The 20207-nt window shown below is 38.8% G+C and overlaps 1 protein-coding gene across 2 annotated transcripts; it reads right to left on the reverse strand.

The window, feature by feature from the left end:
• Window positions 1–12037: 12037 nt before the first annotated feature.
• On the reverse strand, window positions 12038–20139 carry DORIP1 (dopamine receptor interacting protein 1). 2 transcript variants are annotated; one of them, XM_084793576.1, is made up of 5 exons: window positions 19851–20139; window positions 15954–16478; window positions 14477–14566; window positions 13230–13364; window positions 12038–12475 (listed from the first exon to the last, which is right to left on the reverse strand). In XM_084793576.1, the coding sequence occupies exons 2-5, from the start codon at window positions 16475–16477 to the stop codon at window positions 12292–12294; spliced, it is 933 nt and encodes a 310-aa protein (XP_084649702.1). In that variant the 5' UTR covers window position 16478; window positions 19851–20139; the 3' UTR covers window positions 12038–12291. The 2 variants fall into 2 exon arrangements, with proteins under 2 accessions (XP_084649702.1, XP_084649703.1); XM_084793577.1 differs by lacking the exon at window positions 19851–20139 and adding an exon at window positions 19577–19789.
• Window positions 20140–20207: the final 68 nt, after the last annotated feature.

Genomic DNA, 20207 nt, shown 5'->3' on the forward strand with positions numbered 1-20207 from the left:
TTAAGAAATTAGTCAATTATGTCAGTAGGGATTTCACTAGAAGGGAAAATTTCTATACTATGTTAGTCTATGAGCCACTTCAATAAGTGGTCCTGACATTTAATAGGGTAATAATCAAAACAATAGCTATCAAGAGACTAGAGTGTTGGCTCAGTGATAAAAAGCACTTCAGAGGACCCAGGTTCAAGTCCCAGTACCTGCTTGGCAGCTTACAACTGTAACTCCAGTTATAGAAGGTCCAGTGCACTCTTTGACTTCTCACATGTGCTGCAAACACACATTGCACATACATATGTGCCGGTAAAACATCTATACTCGCCAGGTGATGGTGGCACATGCCTTTAATCCCAGCACTTGGGAGGCAGAGGCAGGCAGATCTCCATGAGTTCGAAGTCAGCCTGGTCTACAGAGCGAGTTCCAGGACAGCCAGAGCTGTTACACTGAGAAACCCTATCTTGAAAAAACAACCCCCCCCCAAAAAAAAAAAGAAAAAAGGAAAAAAAAATCCATACTCAAAATATCCTAAAAAAAAAAAAAAAGCTGTCAATGAAATTGTGAAAAACAAAAATACCTGACTGATGCCTTGTGTAAAGTTTACGGGAGAGCCAGACCACCAAAGCCATACTGACTGAAGCCATAGCACAAAGCCTTATCGGGATATGAACTGGTGGACTGAGAGAAGAGAAGTCCCTAAGGGTGCACCTCAGCCATGAGTCAGTCAGGAAAGGGAGGGCTGTGGTGGAACTTAAGGGGACTGCTACAAACATGGAAATTGTAAAAAAAAAAAAAAAAAACTTTTTAAAGGGGACCTCTGTTAATAACAGGATGCTGGGGTCTTGATCTAGATCCTGAGACATACAGAGTGTGTAGTTTTTACTTCCCTGAAGGGGTTGGTTCCCTTTTGGCCCAGGGCCTTGGGCCAGCCCCAATACCTTGAGTGTCAGCTCACTATCCTATGCCTGATTTTTTTCATTAACATTTTTCATACAATATATTCTCATCCTGATTTTTCCTTCCTCCTACTCATGCCAGATCCTCCCCGCCCACCCAGCCCATGCTCTCTCTTTAAAAACCAAGCAAATAAAAACAAAGCAAAAAATAAGAAACACAGCAGTGCTTAGAAGGCAGAGGCAGGTGGATCTCTATGAGGTCAAGGCCAGCCTGGTCTACAAAGTGAGTCTAGAACAGCCAGGACTGTTACACAGAGAAGCCCTGTCTTGGGGGGTAAAAAACAAAAACAAAACAAACACAAAAACTCCAAAACGGAAACCAAACTATACAAGCAAAAACCAATAAAACAAACAAAGCCCAAAGCAATTTGAGGCAAGGAAGACTACAAAAATACCATTGAGTTCATCTTGTGTTGGCCATCTACTTGTGGGCATGGGCCTTACCCTTAAGTGTGGTTGATATACCCAGTAAGTCCATTGGAGAAAACTACTTTTTCCTTTGCAAATGGGTGTCAGTTGCAATTAGCTTCTCGCTTAGGGATGGGAGTTTGTGTCTACTTCCCCTTCTTACTGCTGTAACTGTGCATAAACCTGTGTGGGGCCCTAGGTGTATTTATGGAACCTGAGCCATGGCGACTCCATCTTGTTGCTAGACTCCATCTTACGCCTGCCCTGAAGTTCATCCCAGTTCCTGGTAAAAACACAAACTGTTCCAGGAAAAGAACCACCGTAGGTCTGATCAGGGGACACCAGGAAAATACCCAGCATCCCCAGATGTTATAATAGATTGCTTAAGCTTTTACAACCAGACCTGGCCATTGCATTATACCACTCCATTCTTGCTAAAATTCCCATTGCTTACTGTAACTCTAATAAAAACCTTGCCTAATGACTGTTCAATGCTCTTGATACTGATCCACTGCTTTGGTGTGGTTTGAGGCCTCTCAGTATGATCCCTTGCTTCCGTAAGGTTCAAGGACTCTCAAACTTGAGCAATAAAGGCTCTTTGCTTTTGTATATGACTTCTGACTCCTGGTGGTCTTTGGGGATTTGATGACCTGGGCATAACGTGTTGACCAAGTCTCTGTGACTTCATGTGTTATGCTTTCTTTCTTGATTCAGGCAACTCAGACTTGAATTTGGAACTTAACAAATGCAGCCTGAAGTATTTAAAGTGTATTTACATGAAGTCTAGTATATTAAGAAGCATTTTGAAAGGAGTACATTTAAAATTTTGAAATTAAGATTTCTTTTTTGGTAGAGTTTTGTTTTGTTTTGTTTTGAGACATGGTCTCTCTACATAGCCCTTGCTGTCCTAGAACTCATGTAGACAAGGTTGGCCCCAAACTCACAGATATTCACCTGCCTCTGAGTGCCAGAATTAAAATGTATGTGCCAAAACACTTGGATAAAATTAAGCTCTCTTGCTTAAGTGGATGCTTTCAAAGCCTACCTCCCCACCCCCCCATAGCATGCCCAGAGAACATCCACATTACCCAGGAGTCACCATGAGTCAGTTTAGTGCTCATGAATAATGAGGGAAGGTGAAAGGAGTGTTATTAACCATATGCAACACTCCACTGGTAACGACAGAATACTCAAGACCACCCATCCCCCAGTTCACACAGAACAGAAAATGTCCTGCTGCACAAACTTCCTCTGGACTTCTTGGGTTCCTCTTCAACTTGCTAGGTGGTTCTTTTGTTTGGGACGGTTGTGGTATGCAGGAGTGGTGAACAATGCTAAGATGAATTGCAGGAGTCTGAGCTAAACTTAATGGAATGCAGTAACACTTCCTAGGTCATAGCAGAGCTTAGGAGCAGACATAACTATTGTGCTGTTTAGACTGCATGGGGAGATCCTGTATCAGAAAAAAGAAAGAAAGAGAAAGAAGGAAAGAAAGAAAGAAAGAAAGAAAGAAAGAAAGAAAGAAAGAAAAGAAAGAAAGAGAAAAAACATGGAACAATCAATCATCCAAACAGATCAATTTGGAAAAGCTATGGTAAAGTTTTTCATTGTTTTTCTCTGTAATCTAGATGATAGTTAAAATTATTTCAAATATTTGTGTAATTTTTTCTCAAAAAGCAAAGAGAGATGGCTAAATTTAAGTCAAAAGGAAAAAACAAAACAAAAAATTTAATGACATAGTGGAGTATCCACATTCCTGAGACAGAACAATTGGTTGAAACCACACAACAAAAGAAGCTCAGTAGAACACACAGCCTATAGGTGGGAGAAAAAATTTTATCAGCTATAATACTTCAAACAAGGGGTTGTTACACAGAATTTATAAAGAGCCACAGAAAGTAAACACCAAGGAAATAAAATCACCAATCAATAAAGGGGCTAATAAGTTGAATAGACAATTTGAAAAAAAAACCCACACAAATGGCAAATAACTACTTTTTAAAATGCCCAATATTCCTAGTCATTAGGGAAATGCAAATTAAATCTATGCGATACTACCTCCTCCTAGTCTGAATGGCTGCTGTGTAGAATTCTGACATGAAATGTTGGAAAGGATGTTGAGAAAGGGGACCGCCTATTCACTGCTGTGAGGATGCAAATTAATACAACCAGTGTGAGTAACAGCATGGAAGTTCTTCAAAAGATGAAAAGCAGGCCTCCATGTGAACTAGCTACTCCACTCTTAGGCATATAGCCAAAGAACTCCACATCCTACCATAGAGATACATGCACATCCATGTTTTTGTTATTTATGATAGTAAGAAAGCAGAACCAACCTAGTCACCCATGAGAAGATTCATGGATAATGATTTGATACATATATAAAATGGAACATTTTTCAGCTCTAAAGAAAATTGAAATTTCCAAATTTGCTGGAAAAATGTATAGACTTAGAATGTATTATAGGCAAGATGATCCAGGATCAGAAAGAAAAACAAAATCTCTCACTCTCCCTCACCTGTGGTCTAAGCCCATAATGTGTCTAAACAATCTATCTATATATACCTATATCTATATCTAAACAAATGTATGTTTGGGTATAGTATAGCATTAAAAACAAGAAAAGCAAACTAATAAGTTTGTGTATATAGTATATATGTTATACCTTATGGTCTCTCAAGGCATAACATAGTTTCAGCCTAAAGTCAGTCCTTAAATGAGCAGTGTCCACATGCAATTCCATGAGTGCTGTTACTTTACTGGGAGACCTGAATTTTAAATTTTTATTTGTTGTCTGAATATTCCTATAGGCTATACTTCTTTGTAAATACTATTATATTAGTGTCTTTTATTTCTTAAACATGAATTTTAGCTATTCAAATAATAGAGCATCAAATTTGTTAAATGTATGTTTAGAATAGTATAATTTTGAAAACTCAGAATTCCTGGGAATTATTATTTTCCCAAGATTTTGAGAACACAACTTGCTTCCACCCTGACTATATTTCATAATCGCATAAGCTGATAAAACTGATAAATGCATTTAGCAAAGTTGCAGGATAATTAATTTTAAAAATCAATATTTACATATGGTGATAACAAATTATCTGAAAAAGAAATTGAGAAAGTAATCTAATTTATAGTAGCTATAAAAAATGTCTAGGAACAATTTTAACCAATGACATAAAAGAGCTCTGTAATGAAACTATCATGACTGATGATGATTGGTAACAGAAATTAAAGGACACACACACACACACACACACACACACACACACACACACATGCGTGCACAGAAGTATACAAAGTTCATGGAAAAATCAACATGCTAAAATGTCCATAATGCCAAAAGTGATCTGCAGATTCATTGTAATTGATATCAAAATATCGATGACAACACAGTAGGAAAAATTCTATAATGTTTATGCAGCATCATATTACTTTCTTATAAAATGGCATTATACTGGCATTCAAAGACTGGGGAAAAAAAGCCCCAAAACAAACCTACACATCTTACAGCCAATTGATTTGTGGACAACAGTGGTAAAACGTAGTTTGCAGAAAGGAAAGTCTTGATAACAAATGCTGCTGGAGCAACTGTATATCAGCATATAGCGGACGACAAGTAGGCCACCGTGTCTCACCACTAATGAAAACAAGTTTGGCATGGGGAGGTAAAGTGCTGTCAGTAAAGTGCTTGTTTCGAAAATATGAGGACCTGAATTTAATTATCTGAACCCATGTTTTTAAAAAGTAGGGCGAGATGGTACCTGTTAATAACCCCACCTCTGGGGAGGTGGATACAATCAACTTCCCTAGGATTCACTGGCCAACTACCCTTGCCTACCTGCCCAATAAAGTCTTAAAAAAAAAAAGGATGGCACCTGAGAAACAACATATGAAGTTTCCCTTTGACTTCTATATGGCATATTCACCTTTACACAGACAAAACACACATGTTCACAGTTCAAAATGTAAAACTGAATGCTATGATACAAATATAACAAAACACTGGTGAGGTGCTTCAGAATATTAGGATAATTTTAGACAATAACCCAAAGCCCAGAAAAATGAAAGCAAAAGTAGACATGTGACAGTATATCAGACAGTAAACGTCAGGGGGAAAAAAAAGCATACCAAAATGGAGACAATATCTGCAAGTTATACCTCTGATAAGGGTAAAAGGCAAGAATATACACAAAACTAAAAAAAAAAAAAAAGGGTAAAAGCTGAATAATAGATGTAAACAAACATTTCTCAGAATCATACAAATGGCCAATGGAATTATGAAAAAAAAAAACTGACCATCACTAGCCACTGGGAAAAATGCAAATTACTTCACTCCAGTTAGAATCATGATAATGAAAAAACAAATAAAACATTAGTGTTGGTAAAACAAGAAAAGAAAATATTTGCAAAAATACTTGCACACATTTGGTGGGTATGTAAATTAGCAAATCATTAGGGAAAAATGTACAGACTCAGTCAGTGTCTTGATTCTGAGGTGTTCACTGAAGGCTCAAGTGTTGGAAGTTTGTTTGGCACTTAAGATAGGGGGTCATGAAAGTCAGTCTTTTGGATTGAATGTTTATGGATTCATTATCTGATGGCACTATTGGGTGATGTGGCCTAAAGTTGTGGGAAGCAGGTCACTGAGAATGTCTTCTGGAAAGATACATTTCATTCCTGAGCCTTCTTTCTGTTTCTTGGCCACCATGATGTGAACACCCTTTGCTACTTGTTCCCTCTGCTATGACACTCTGCTATGACCCGGTGACTTTACACTAGAACTTCTGAAGCTATGACCAAAGCACATTCTTTTTTACATTATTTCTTTCTGATATGTTAAAAAAATATCATTTTTAAAGGAACTATCAGTCAGGAGAGATGGCTCAGTGGTTAAGACCACTTGTTATTTCAAAAGACCCAGTTTTAATTTGTAACACCCACATAGGCAACTTACAACTGTTACTTCAGTTCTACAAGGACTTGATGATTCTGACCTCTGACCTCCTAAGGCATCTATACTTTTGTAGACATATAATTCAAAATAAAAATAAATCTTAAAAAATAGAACTACCATATGCTCTAGCAATCCTACTTCTGGGTATGTATACAAAGGAAAAGGATCCAGTGTTCTGAGGTGATCTGAGCACATCTATGTTTACCGTAGCCCTTTACAACAGCCATGAAATGGTAACAGTGAAAGTGTTCATCAGCTAATTACACAGTCCCAAAACATCACTCACCCATAAAATGGATGAAATCTTGTCATTTAAAGCAGTGTGAATTGATTTGGGTGTCCGTGTGTCAACTGGAATAAAACAGATACATAAACGTGTACAACATCTCATATGAGGAATGTGAAAAAGTTGACCTCATAGAAGTTAAGAATATAATGGAGGTTAGGTAGAGAGGAGAGCCTGGTGAGGGTGCAATGATATCAACAGATGGGTAGGAAGTTAGCAGACAGCAATGCACTCTGGGGCTCTGCTGCGCAGTGTGGTGACTGTAGATAATGCACTACACATTGCAGAGAAGCCAAAAGAACCTCAGGACTTCGGGTAGCATAGACAGGATGACTGCAAGTTTCGGGCCATTCTGGCCTCCACAATGAGACTCCAAAGGAATAAACAAATAAACTCATAAAATGTTAAATGTGTCATTAAGGTGATAAGGATCAAACAAAGAGTAATTACCTTTTCCATTGCCTTTTTTTTTAACATTATGTATCTTTTTTTGTTTGTTTTGTTTTTTGGTTTTTTGAGACAGAGTCTCTCTATGTTAGCCTTGGCTGTCCTGGACTCACTTTGTAGACCAGGCTGGCCTCGAACTCACAGCGATCCGCCCGCCTCTGCCTCCCGAGTGCTGGGATTAAAGGCGTGTGCCACCACGCCCAGCTAACATTATGTATCTTGAGGTAACCAAATGATTGATTGCTCTGTAGTGCTTGGAAATACTCCTTCATAGAATCCCACAGAATAAACACCAAAGGAATGGCAGGACTGGTGAATCACCCACAAGCCCAGCAGCAGCCACTCAGAGCTGCTAAAGCCACACAGATTTGAAAGAGCCTGAAAAACCACCCAGTTAAGCTTGGCATCACTAAAAGTGGCATGCTGGCCAGACATACTTGAAAAGGCCATGCCTTGTCTCTCTAAACTGACTTCCTAAAATGAATGAATTGGCAAAAAACAAAACAAACAAATGAAACCTAAATAGAACCAAAACTCTACAACCCATGAGATGAAGACTTTACATCTAAACTTCAATTTATAGAAAATTTGAATTTGATCAGATGTGTTCAATAATGTAAGATAGTACTCAGCCTTACCCAAACACTGGCACAACTGCTTGTTTAACAAAGATAATGCATGAAACAGCAGGAAACGAGAGATGTTTAGTAAATAAGGAAATTAAAGAGACTTAACAAATGCAACTATTTGACCCTGTTTAGGTCCTGACCCAAAGCAACTAGTACTAACCTTTTCCAAGAAAATTGGTGAATTGATGTCAATTAAGCACAAAACATGACAAGAAGCACTAATGGTTAAAATTGTGTAGAGAAGCCAGAATGGCAGGAATAGCAAGAGAGAAAGCACTGAGCAGAGCAGGAGCGTGAGCAGAGGCTGCTGGGTTATAAGGAGGGTAAGTAGCTGAGGGGAGGGGAAGCTGGTTTTTATCTAGCTACCAGAAATCTCTCTGTAGTCCAGCTCAAATTAATCCAAGACTGTCATTTCTAGACACAGGCACTGCATTTTGAAGGTTGGGTATTAGAGTTTCTTTAGGGCCTGACATTAGCAAAATGTGGATAATAGGAGTTGAAGCTGTGCGGTAGGAACATGGAAGTTCCATCTTTGTTAAAAACTAAAAGCCTGGGCGTCAACGCTCACTTGAACTGATCGAGTCGTCTCCTCGCCGCACATGGGGTCTTTCCTGGCCTTACATACTAGTCTGATCTCAGAAGAGTTTCTTGGCATTCCATTATTTCAGATTCCTATAATCTACCCATCATATTATCTTTCGTACACACACACACCACCCTGACTCTTAACTGCCCCTAGATGAGAGAACCACCTATCAGTTTTACCAATAACTCAAGAGGTTCGGTGATGTTGTTACAACCCCACAAATCTCTGTTCTTCTGAGTGAGCAAGTGGAGCTGTGAATCTGAGCTCTCCATTTTCACAAAGGATTGCAGGACGTGGTTCATATCGCTCCTTTACAGCTTCTTTCATGACTTGCACACAATGAGGCTGACAGTTTTTATGGTGGTTTCTGAGTAATGTGGAAAGTTCTCTGCACATATCTTTTATTCTAAAAAGCAGACTTTATAAAGCAATCACTTAACCAAGAAATCTCAATGTTAATATTTTAGTATGTGTTCCTTTTCAAATACAAATTATTCATTTTATCTCATGGACAATACAATTTAAATAATTTAGGCCCAACTTCCAACTCTGAGTTGCTCTCACCAGGTTGAAGGTCAGGAGAGATGGCTAGGTGGTTAAGAGTGCTTGCTGCAATGCTAATTTTTAATGAACACAGTTGAAACACAGCCAGCTGACATTCAGGGCAACCAGGGGCCACTGATACGCCAAGGCTGTGATCTACAATGGAACTGCACATCTGGCTTCAGCCACATTCTAGCTTTCACTATCCTCTTAGAGTTCTCTCAGTCAGGATGACAGACAGCACTGTGCCAGCTTCCAGATTATTTCAAGGCCCTGGCTCCCTTGCCCTGGGTTTCGTTCAGTTCTACACAGCCAACTGTGCAGTCTTTTAGAAAAGCTTTTACCACAAAAAATATCACTGAGCAGAGATATTATAATTTTTCTTCATGTGTTTTATAGTCAAAGCTTTATACATTATTTAAAATGAGACAAAATTTCAAGTTAAACAATAAAGCTACAGCCAAGTGTATAAGCAGCATTTTACCCTTTTTGTAGTGCACAGAAGCTAACACATACACACAGGCATGCATGCAAACACATATACCTTCTGTACTGCACACACGCTAACATGTATATACAACCACACAAACCTTTTCTTACCATACACCCAGGCCTTGCTTTTCTGTACCTGCACAGAAACTAACACATACACACCCATATGTACAAACACTACATAGCAACATACATGCATAAAAACCACTTTGAAAAAATAAACCTAAGACTGGCACAAGATGAAGAGCAACACTGCTCACACTATCTACCAAATATAGCCAAATCTATAAAATGATTTCTTCCCCTTTAGGTGGATTTTGTTGTTTTTCGAGACATGGTTTCCCTGTGTAGGGCTTGGCTTTCCTGAACTCACTTTGTAGACCAGGTTGGCCTCGAACTCACATCAATCCAATCTGCCTGCCTCTGCCTTGGAGTGCTGGGATTAAAAGTGTGTGCCACCATGCCCAGCAGTTTTGGTTTTGATTAAAGAAATTTTACTCCCTTTCTTCTCGTTGACTGCTCAAAGGGTGTTTTAGGAAAATACTCCTTCACCACTCCCACATTCTATACATACTCAAGTTTATTACATTCGACTTTATCCACTGTTTGCCAGCTGGGGGTAATTTCTTTTCTAGAAGTCAGCAAGTAGAGTAACAGAAGATGACCTGTTCAACTCTAACCACTCAGGGTCCAGAAACCATATTAAATCCCACCACATTAGTGATATGAGCTACTAGTAATTTACTTTAGTGTTAAGAATACTATCTAGCCAGGCGTGGTGGTGCACGCCTTTAATCCCGGCACTTGGGAGGCAGAGGCAGATGGATCCCAGTGAATTCGAGGCCAGCCTGGTCTACAATGCAAGGCCAGGACAGGCAATGCTATACAGAGAGACCCTGTCTCAAAAAACAAAAAACAAACAAACAAACAAAAGAATACTATCTAAATAATTTTTAAATTTTGTTAACTTTATAAGACAGAATCTGGCAGACTGCTTATTCACAAAGAGGTAGAAATATGTTTTATTACCATGTTTAAAGTAGTCAAAATTTACCATCTTATTCCTCACAACAACCCTGTGAGGTAGGTAAGTCATTTTACAATAAACTAATATCCCAAATAAGGTGCAAGTCCCTGAAGAATCTGCATGAAGAATAACTGAGTCGTTAATAATATAGCCATATCATTTTATATGCATATGATAATATTTGTGTTTTGTATAGTTTTATTCATGCAATACATTGTTACTAGAAAAACTTTCAGTAAATCAAATTCCATTTACTATACTTGGGGAGCTATTGAAATAAACCCTTATTTTTAAAAAACCCTATAATTCTATCTCAGACTAAAAATAATTTTAATACTGAAAGTGAGATAGTATCAGGAAGATTTCATCCTCATTTATCCATCCTTATAGCAAGTTATTTCAACACGGCACCACAGCAATTTAAGATTTATAATGAAACTTTAGTAAGTTGGTATTTGGCAGTGAGCTCTGTTGTCAGGTAGTCTTCAGATATACTGCACCCAATCTCAACCTAAACAATGCATTTTATTGTAATACAAACACTAAAATTAATGATACTTTACCAAGTATTTTTGCTTCAAAATAGTTTCTCTTTTACCAAGAAGAGACTTGATACCCTATGAGCATATACAGGGGGAGGAAATCCCCCTCAGGAACAGTCATAGGGGAGGGAAATAAGGGGAAAATGGGAGGGAGGGGAAGAATGGGAGGATACAAGGGATGGGATAACCATTGAGATGTAACAAGAATAAATTAATAAAAAAAGAAAATATTTTCCCTTCAAACTGCAAAAAGATGACGTTAGTTTATAACAAAACTTGAAATTCTGTCAAATGCTTTGGCTTTCTATCTGTGGCACTACAAACCCAAGCCTCCTGATGTCAATGAGCAATTTCAAGGGAGCCAAATGTTACCTTTTTAAAAAAGATTTTTTTTCTCTGTGCCAATGGAAAAACTGAACTAGGGGCTGGGCATGGTGGCACATGCTTTTAATCCCAGCACTGGCAGATTGCTGTGAGTTCAAGGCCAGCCTGTCTATAAAAGCAAGTCCAGGAGAGCCACGGCTACACAGAGAAACCCTGTCTCGAAAAGAAAAAGAAAAAAAGTAAAGAAAAACTGAACTAGAAGAAAGATTATTGGGTACCTCATTTCCCTCTAAAATACAAAATACACTTCTATTGTTAGCCCAACACTAACAATAGTGATATTTTTGATAGTTGCCTTGTCTGCAAAATAACTTACTGGAGAATTTTTCATTAATTTGGTAAGATACTTAGGATTGTTATGTAATTTATTTGTAATGCTTACATTAGCTAATGTCACAAGCTTAATTAATGCTTGAAAAGTGCTGGTGGGCTTACATTTTAGCAAATAGTTACAGCAACCTGCTACTACAAAGAAAATGGTTTAATCGACAAAAATATCCATTTTTAAAAAAATTGCCACAGGAAGTAGTAAAGGGCAAAATTAAACACTTACTAAAATAAGCCATTCATAAGCCATCCATTCAAATCCTGCTAAATCCAATGCAGTACACTTTGGAGGTAAGGCAAAGAAAAATATAGTCAGATAACCAAAATACTGACTTTTACCCTAGGCTTTATCTAAAAAGGAAAATTTAGAATTGAAATGACAAAGTATTTTCTTGGATTTAAAGATAGAACTGTAAAAACCATTGAGGTATATATAAATAAAAAAATACAAAGGCCACAAGATATATTTTATTTAAACACAACATACGCTTGTATAAAAATAACCCAGAAAATACTTTAAAAATACATTTTTGCATAGATTGTCCATATAAAACATTTACCTGGGGGCAAAACAATAAAAAAATACATCTCTGAAACTAGTATAGTTGAACTGTTTCCTTGGATACCAAGTATATGCAGAACCAAAGCCCTTCACCCAGGGAGCATGGGCAAGCGGGAGAACAATGTAATTCAGCATCAGTCTCTGTTTATTTCTCTGTTGCTCGAATATAAACCAGTGATGACAAGAGAAGAAACTCTGGGGGTTTATTTAACAAAATTAAATTCACATTTCTGAGGCCATCATAGTGCATCCAATGTCCATCAATCTGGAAAGCTGCAGAATAATGATGTTCCTCTTTGTTAAATAACGTGGCACCTTCCAGCAAATACCTGAAAATGATGCAACAGTGTGTAACAACAACAACAAAAAAATCAGATTTATTTTTTATAATAAACAGTCCTTAAATTATTTAAATGTATTTATTTTTACAGATATATGCTATCATTTCTGCTTTATCAATAAGACAACTGATATGTATAATGGTGATAGGACCAAGGATATATAGATCTTGTAAAAGGCAGGACTAGGGTTTGAATACCCTGTTCTACAGTTAAGGCCCTAATCGCTATGCATGCTGCTAGTAACTGGCTTTCTCAGGATGGACTCTGATCCCAGTCAGAATCCAGAAAGCTAAAAAACCTTGATTTTTAACATATCATCTATTATCATCGTTATCCTTTGTTTTGTTTTGTTTTTGGTTTTTGAGACAGGGTTTCTCTTTGTAGCCCTGCCTGTCCTAGAACTCACTCGGTAGACCAGGCTGGCCTCCAACTCACAGAGATCTGCCTGTCTCTACCTCCCAAGTGCTGGGATTAAAGGCAAGAGCCACCACTGCCCAGCATCATCGTTTTTTTGAGGGTCTCACTGTGTGTAGCTGTGACTGGTCCTGAATTCCTGTGTGTGACAGATTGGCCTCAAACTCACAAGGAGCCTCCTGCCTCTCGCTTGAGAGCGTTAGGGTTAAAGGTGCGCCATCACGTTCAGCTAACAGTATCTTCTTAATGCTTAGTCAACATCATGGTGGACTGGATTTTTTTCACTAAATTTGGAAAACAAGCAAATAAACAAACAAAAAGTACCTACTTGTGATCAGATAAATCCAAGTAATAGGGGACATATGCCAGATCTTCAGGTTTCCAATGCTGCATATTTAACACAACAAAAGGGGGTGCTCCATGGCAGAAAACTCGTTGGGAAAATTCTCTTAAGCCACCACACCTAAAATGAAAATTGGGTATGAACATTATTATACATGGGCCAAACTGCTTTATGACACTTTTGAACTGTATTTAATTTTCTAGTAAGCATAGTTATCCTATTATATTAGGTAATGGGATGACTGTTTTATTACTTTATTTTCCTAGTCCTAGAGGTTCATAGGGTTCTCTATACTAGAAGTGATGCTTTTAAAAGTTGGTGACTTCTATTAAGTTACAGAAGCATGAGTCTGTTAAACCATTGTGACAGCTCCTATTTATGCATACAGTTTTCTCTTTAAGGTGTCTCCAATAATGACTGAGAAGGAAATGTCTCCTTTTTTAGGTTTAGGATCTTCTATTAACATGAAGCAAATTTTCCCTCTTTTAGTATAAATATTAAGCTTATATATCAAAATAAAACTTTACAGTAAAATCTCGATTAACCGGAATGCTCAGGGTAGTCTTCTTGTTGGCCATTATTGACTATACTAAGTTAACCAGAAAATCATTTACTTCAGTGCTTGTGGCTAAAATATGTAAGTTTTTTTTGGGGGGGGGGTCTACAGAATCATTAACATATGTATCTTTCATCCTTCCTTCTTTTATGATCAGGATCTTCTATGATCTTTTATGGTTTTATAAGATCTCCTTTTAAATATTAACTCCTAGTGCTCAAAATAAGGTGTACATAGAAATTTCTAAAAGATTGGGATAAATATTTATGCCCCTCTTGACTATATATTTTTTTACTGTATTAGTTTTTTGGTTGTCATTTACCTTTCTCCTAAATGAGGAATGCAGAAAAAGTCCATTTATTTGAGGGTCCTGATTAGCCAGGTTCCGGTTAACCGAGGTTTTATTGTACCTACTCAGCAATGAGGAAAAAGAGAAAAGGTGTTTGCTTTGTATTTGTCAACTGGCAATAGTACCATATTTTATGTTTATATTTGATAACAAAATATAACATATGACATATTAAACTAGACTAGGACCACTGAAAAACTGTTAGGCTACCTAAGTACTTAGGCATTGCTGTTTCAGAAGTGTATTAACTTCAAGGAGCTTATCAGCCTAAATTTCTTTATAACACAAGAGGAATACTTTCATTTCAAATGTCAATCATGTACTCACCCACGCTCTTCACAAAGTTCAATTTTGGAACAGAATAACTCATCCACAGCCAGTCGTATCAAGTTTCCATGTGGAATTTCCTGGGGAGGACTACAATGATAGCAAAATGCAGGTAAGACTGACTTTAGCAGTTCAAACATTATTAGAATGACACATTTTAGGAGCCAATGTGTTATGAGCAGAACTAATGATACAAAGCATACAACCTCTGATTATCTTTGGGGTTCTGGCTGCATCATTTAGGACAGGATCTCAGCCTTAGCTGAGGCTGGTATGAAACTCACTCTGTAGCCAAGGATAGCCTCAAATTTACAATGATTCCTTTGTCTCAATTCCCTGAATGTTGACATTACCATCATGAAAGAGCATACCTGAGCCTTTTGTTTTAGACAGACACCATAGAAGCAGATGAAATCTATAAATAATGCATGGACAAAGTTTCCTATAAACTGATCCCAATGTATACAGTTGTTGCTACTTTAACTTAAAAAAAAAGTTCAACAGTCGAGGTGGGTTCTGATGGGTAGAAAGTTTGATGCAGAATCCAGAAAGCAGGTGATTAGTAAATGTGCTAGCAACTGTGACCTGTTTAGTTGCATCATCTGTTAGAAATGCTGTTCTACAAACTTCAAGAGCCTTCTTTAAATAATTATAATAAGCTTAAAAAGATTCTAGGGTATGGTGAAAAGCCTTTTAAGTGAGAGAAATACAAAACAGTATTGACACAGAATTATACTTATAAAAACGTATAGATTAACAAAATGCTATTAAAAAATAAACACTTAAGTCCATTATGACAGAAAAAAATCTGATGGATTTCAAGTCAACACCATCTTCTATCTGCAATACAGGAAGGTAAGTGACATATGTGTATCACAATGTACATTTCCAATCTAGTAGGCTGTCTTTTTCCTGACTAGAGCCAAATTCACTTGTGACAATGTCTGGATTTCCTTGTCTTCCCCTGGTAGCAGGTCCTGAGGCTTTAATGTTCACCACCACCAGGTCTTCCCAGCTTGGCTTTGTCTATGGTCATTTATTCTCTTGGAGGTCTGTGTTCTCTCTGGAAGGCAAAACCAGTCACCTCTCCACAGCATCTTCTACACTTAGTGCAAACATTCTCACTAACAGCCTCTCCAGATAGGAGAAGCTGAACTTGGGAGTTTTTGTGTATAAATATGCTCTGGCCTTGCCACGAAAGAGTATTTTTAGCTTTCTTGTTCACATAGAAGTATTCTCCCTGACAAGGATCATTTGGAAGATAAAGCACAAAAGCATTACAGCATTCTTTCAGGGAGTAAATCTTTGGCATAAAGCACCTAGTACGCTTGCACCAAAAATGACTGACTTTACATAGCAGATTATTTATTTCTTTGCTACTAAGAAGTTATTAGGTGGTGTAATACCCAGATGCATATAATTCAGCAAAGCTCATCTAACAACTAAATGCGACAAAACAGAACTGAGAGCAACTTACTTTATACTAATTGTGCGCTGCTGATCTTCTTGCACTCGGGTCGGGCAGCGCCAGTTAGAACAGTAACTCTCTTGAATGGTACACATGAGATTTTCAAGATTTTTGGTAAAATTATCATGCTCATTCCCAAACAAATCAATGACTAATGAAGCTTTGTGAACTTCAGATTTGTACTGCTGTTTTTCCATCTTGTCCCAAATCCAAAGCAGCTTCACAGTTGTAAAACTGTAGGTGTCCATTAAATAAAGAAAACAGTCTACAAACTCCCTGCCAAAATGGAGAGAGAGTTCCCTGGGGAAACTTTCATTTTCATTAAGAATGACATAGAGTAGCATTAAGAATCCATCTATGGTGCAGGTATTTTTCAGTCTGATCTCAACATAGAGGGGTGTACAGGATACTGCTTTGCGGCCAGCTTTGATAGTAAAAACTCCTCCCCAAGGGAGGACAGGCCTCCAGAATGATCGATCTTGGTTATAGTTATTTTTAATTGATGCTTTGATCTCTTCAAACAGTGTCTTCATCCTGAATTTTAAAGGTGCAAAAGGAAAGATATAAATAAATGAGATACATTTAAATGAAAATGAATGGACTTACAGCATCAAATTAGATTGTTAGAAGTCCTCCCAATATGAAAATAACACCAGCAGTGACAATTTAATGCTTCTGTGGGGATGGGGCGTATGCCTGGTCTCTGTGAACATCACTGAAGAAGTCAAATCCTTGGACAGCAAGATAGTAGCACTCAAGCCTGGAGACTTGAGTGTGATCCCAGGAATCCACAGATGGGTGGAAACAGAACTGACTCCACGAGGTTGCCCTCTGATCTCCACATGCATGCTGTGCTATGTGGGGCCCTGGACTGACAGATAGGCAGGCAGGCAGACAGATAGACAGACACACACACACAGCAAATACCTTATTTTTCCTTAAGAAGTTAACTTTGATACCTAAGCTTTTTTTATATACATTTTTAATATATATGGGTGTTGGAGAGGTTGCTCAGTGGTTAAGGGCACTTGCTGTTCTTGCAAGATGACTTGGGTTTGGTTTTCATTACTCATATGGAGGCTTACAACTGCCTGAAACTCCAGTTCCAGGAATTCAGTGCCCTCTTCTCGCCTCTGTGAGCACAAACCATGTACACGGTGCACATACATACATACATACACACACATACACACACACACACACATACACACACACACATATATCTATATACATACATACACAGATAGAACACTTGAATATATAAAATTAGATGAATCTTAAAAGAAAAGGAAAAGCCAGGTCTGGGCATGGTGGCGCAAACCTTTAATCCCAGAACTTGGGAGGTAGAGGCAGGTGGATTGCTGTGAGTTTGAGGCCAGCGTGGTCTACTAAAGCGAGTCCAGGATAGCCAAGGCTACAAAGAGAAACTCTGTCTTGAAAACCAAAAAAAAAAAAAAAAAAAAATTATATATATATATATATATATATATATATATATATATAGAGAGAGAGAGAGAGAGAGAGAGAGAGAGAGGGAGAGAGAGAGAGAGAGAGACCAGCTGTCAGGCCTTTGTATTAATTATATTAGTTTTATCTGCGAAAACCTTATAATAAATCCTAAATAAACTTATGAAAATGTCATAAACACTTGCAATTTTGTAAACTTAATATGCACTCTTTTTAAAAATTTTTATTTAATTTTAATTTATGTGCATTGATGGGGGGTCTCAGATCTTGGAGTTACAGACAGTTGTGAGCTGCCATGTGGGTGTTGGGAATTGAACCCAGGTCCTTTGGAAGAGCAGGCAGTGCTCTTAACCACTGATCCGTCTCTCCAGCCCCATTTCTTTTTACTCTTAATGCAAACCTCTTTCTACCTCCCCAATTAAAAGCTGAGCTTTAGTTCCTTGGTAATACAAGCAGCTCCCCTTAAGAAACTGAAATGACATCCTCAGATATTTTCCAGTACAGAAGAGCATCTCATGATTTTTATAGTAATTATACTGCAACGTGTATCTATGCTATAAAACAAGTACATAATGATTTGTTGCTCTAGATGAAGGCTAATCTAGCATTGAGCTTAGAAAGCCAACAAAAGAGAAGTGAACACAGCACTTCAAACAGCAGCATGAGTAGTATTTCTATTCACTTTGGGACATGTATCTGCAACCTAGAACTGAGCTAGTCTGCATTTTAACTACAGAAGCCATGTTATGAAAATCTCAGAATTTAATATCCTGATTCTTCCCTCTGCATATTCTGGAGAATAGACTGGCACGTCCTTCCCCCTTAAACTGCCACCTTTCTATCCCTTAACCTTCAGGACAGCCAAACACTGTTTTTAAAGTCACTGACTCTATTTTAATAAAGGTGTTTATATCCTATGTATGTTACAAAAGCAGTTTTTTAAAGGTCCTTGTTGAAATTGTTTTGTAAAAGCTGCTTTGTTTTTCTTGGAAAAATAAGTATAAATAACAGTATTTCTTCTTAAAAAGTTACTTTCACAGAAAAGTTTAAGAAAAGAGGATATAACTGAGCAATAAAAACAGAGGAAATAGCTAAAGTCAGCATCTCATTTTGACTACCTCTTCTTTTTTTATTTAATTTATTCAGATTACAACTCAATTGTTATCCCATCACTTGTATCCTCCTGTTCCTCCCTCCTTCCCACCCCCACCCTATTCCCCTCCCCTAGGTCCATGACCATGACCTAGGGGGATTTCCTCCGCCACTTTATGGTCACAGGCTTTTAAGTCTCATCTTGGTAGCCTGCCTGTTCTTTGAGTACCACCAGGGCTCTCCACCAAGGAGAGGATGTCAAATATGGGGCACCAGAGTTCATGTCAGAGTTTGACTACCTTTTCTTTTCAAATAGCGCATCCTCCTAAACACAACACAAACTCAACTGTAAACCTGAGTTTTATATCCAAAATTAAGTTCAAAACTATTCTGTGGTACTAGAAAATTCCACTGTACATTAAACGTGTGTACTGTTTTTCACTTGAGGCAAGATATTGTATTCTGAATTATTTAGGTCTATATTTAGTTTAATAATGGGTGTTTATATATACTCTGTTAACACTGGCTCTCATCAATCACTTTAATTAGCAGAGTGTGGCAAATCTGAAGCCAAGGAAACACATTTCTTAATATAAATTGGCCATTTTCATTTAGTGTTTTAAAAAAATCCTAAGACATTAAAGCATTTTTAAAATGAGAAAAACTTTTCATGATCTTTATTTTATCTCTTAAATGTTTAAAGAATTTTTGGGCAAGGTTTATAGCTTGTGTCCAGATTCCCTAAATATTATAATGGAAAGAAAGACTACTTCCTTGGTGTTTCTGTTAAAATTATCTTGGGTTTGATCAACTGAAGAGTAACCACAGCTCTGAAAGGCAATGATTATAATCTGCAACGGTTAGACCACAAGGATAAATAGGGCACGGACCTAAGTTTAGACAGGAAGATGTTGAGGACACTTAAAAATTCCATCAATAAGTTGGTCAGTTGTCCAAATGTAAATTCCAGTAAAACTTAAAAAAGGAAAAAGGAGTAAGAGATGGGCGGCAAGAGCTTTACTGAAATAGCTCTCAGTTTCTGGCTTGTAGTCACTGACGGCTGGCTCTCTTACCTGCCTCCATCTCAGCGCTTTCAGTTGGGCTAAGCCTGGGAAACTCCCAAACCTCAATTTCTCCACCAACGTGACCCCTTTCCTGCGCTGTCATACTCAGGGGGTCACAGTGTTTGCCCGGAGGGCTCGACCACCTGTCGTGGGCACCTAACACCTCACTTCACAGAGAAGCGGGACCTGCAGTCCTGGGGGTGGTCCGCGCCCGCGCGGCCACGCCCACCCTCCCGCTAAGGCGGCCAGGCCTCGGGGACGCGGGTGGCTCCTCAGTGCCTACCTCCCGGGGGACCGAAGACCGCCGGTGCCACCGCACCCGTTGCCGCCGCCGCTCGCTCATGGAGAGCCCGGGCCGCCGCCGCCGCGGCCGCCACATCTACCAGTCCCTCCGGCTGCCTCGGCCGCCCCCGGCGAGCGTACGGGGCTCCGGCACGGCCTCCATCGCGCCCGCCGCGGCGGGAGCCACCGCAGCCGCAGCGCCCAGCCCCACCCGAGCGGCCCACGCAGCCCCGACAGCGGGGCTCGGCGCGTCGCTTGTTACGGAACAGGATTCCGTGGGCCGCCCCCTCCCCCCTGGCCCGGCCAGGCCAGCCGCCGGCCGCGCTGCTGCGCAGGCGCGAAGGCCCCGCCCTGCGTG

This window comes from Acomys minous, assembly GCF_964271855.1.
Source record: "Acomys minous genome assembly, chromosome: 8".
In the NCBI taxonomy this organism is placed as follows: Eukaryota; Metazoa; Chordata; class Mammalia; order Rodentia; family Muridae; genus Acomys; species Acomys minous.

What these genes read in the sequence shown, in the direction of transcription:
- DORIP1 (XM_084793576.1), bottom strand. Translation starts at nt 16,477, where the DNA reads ATGAAGACACTGTTTGAAGAGATCAAAGCATCAATTAAAAATAACTAT. An exon ending in CAGCGCACAATTAGTATAAA is followed by an intron (nt 14,567 to 15,953) that starts GTAAGTTGCTCT and finishes CTATCATTGTAG; the next exon opens with TCCTCCCCAGGAAATTCCAC. An exon ending in TTGGATTTATCTGATCACAA is followed by an intron (nt 12,476 to 13,229) that starts GTAGGTACTTTT and finishes CATCATTTTCAG; the next exon opens with GTATTTGCTGGAAGGTGCCA.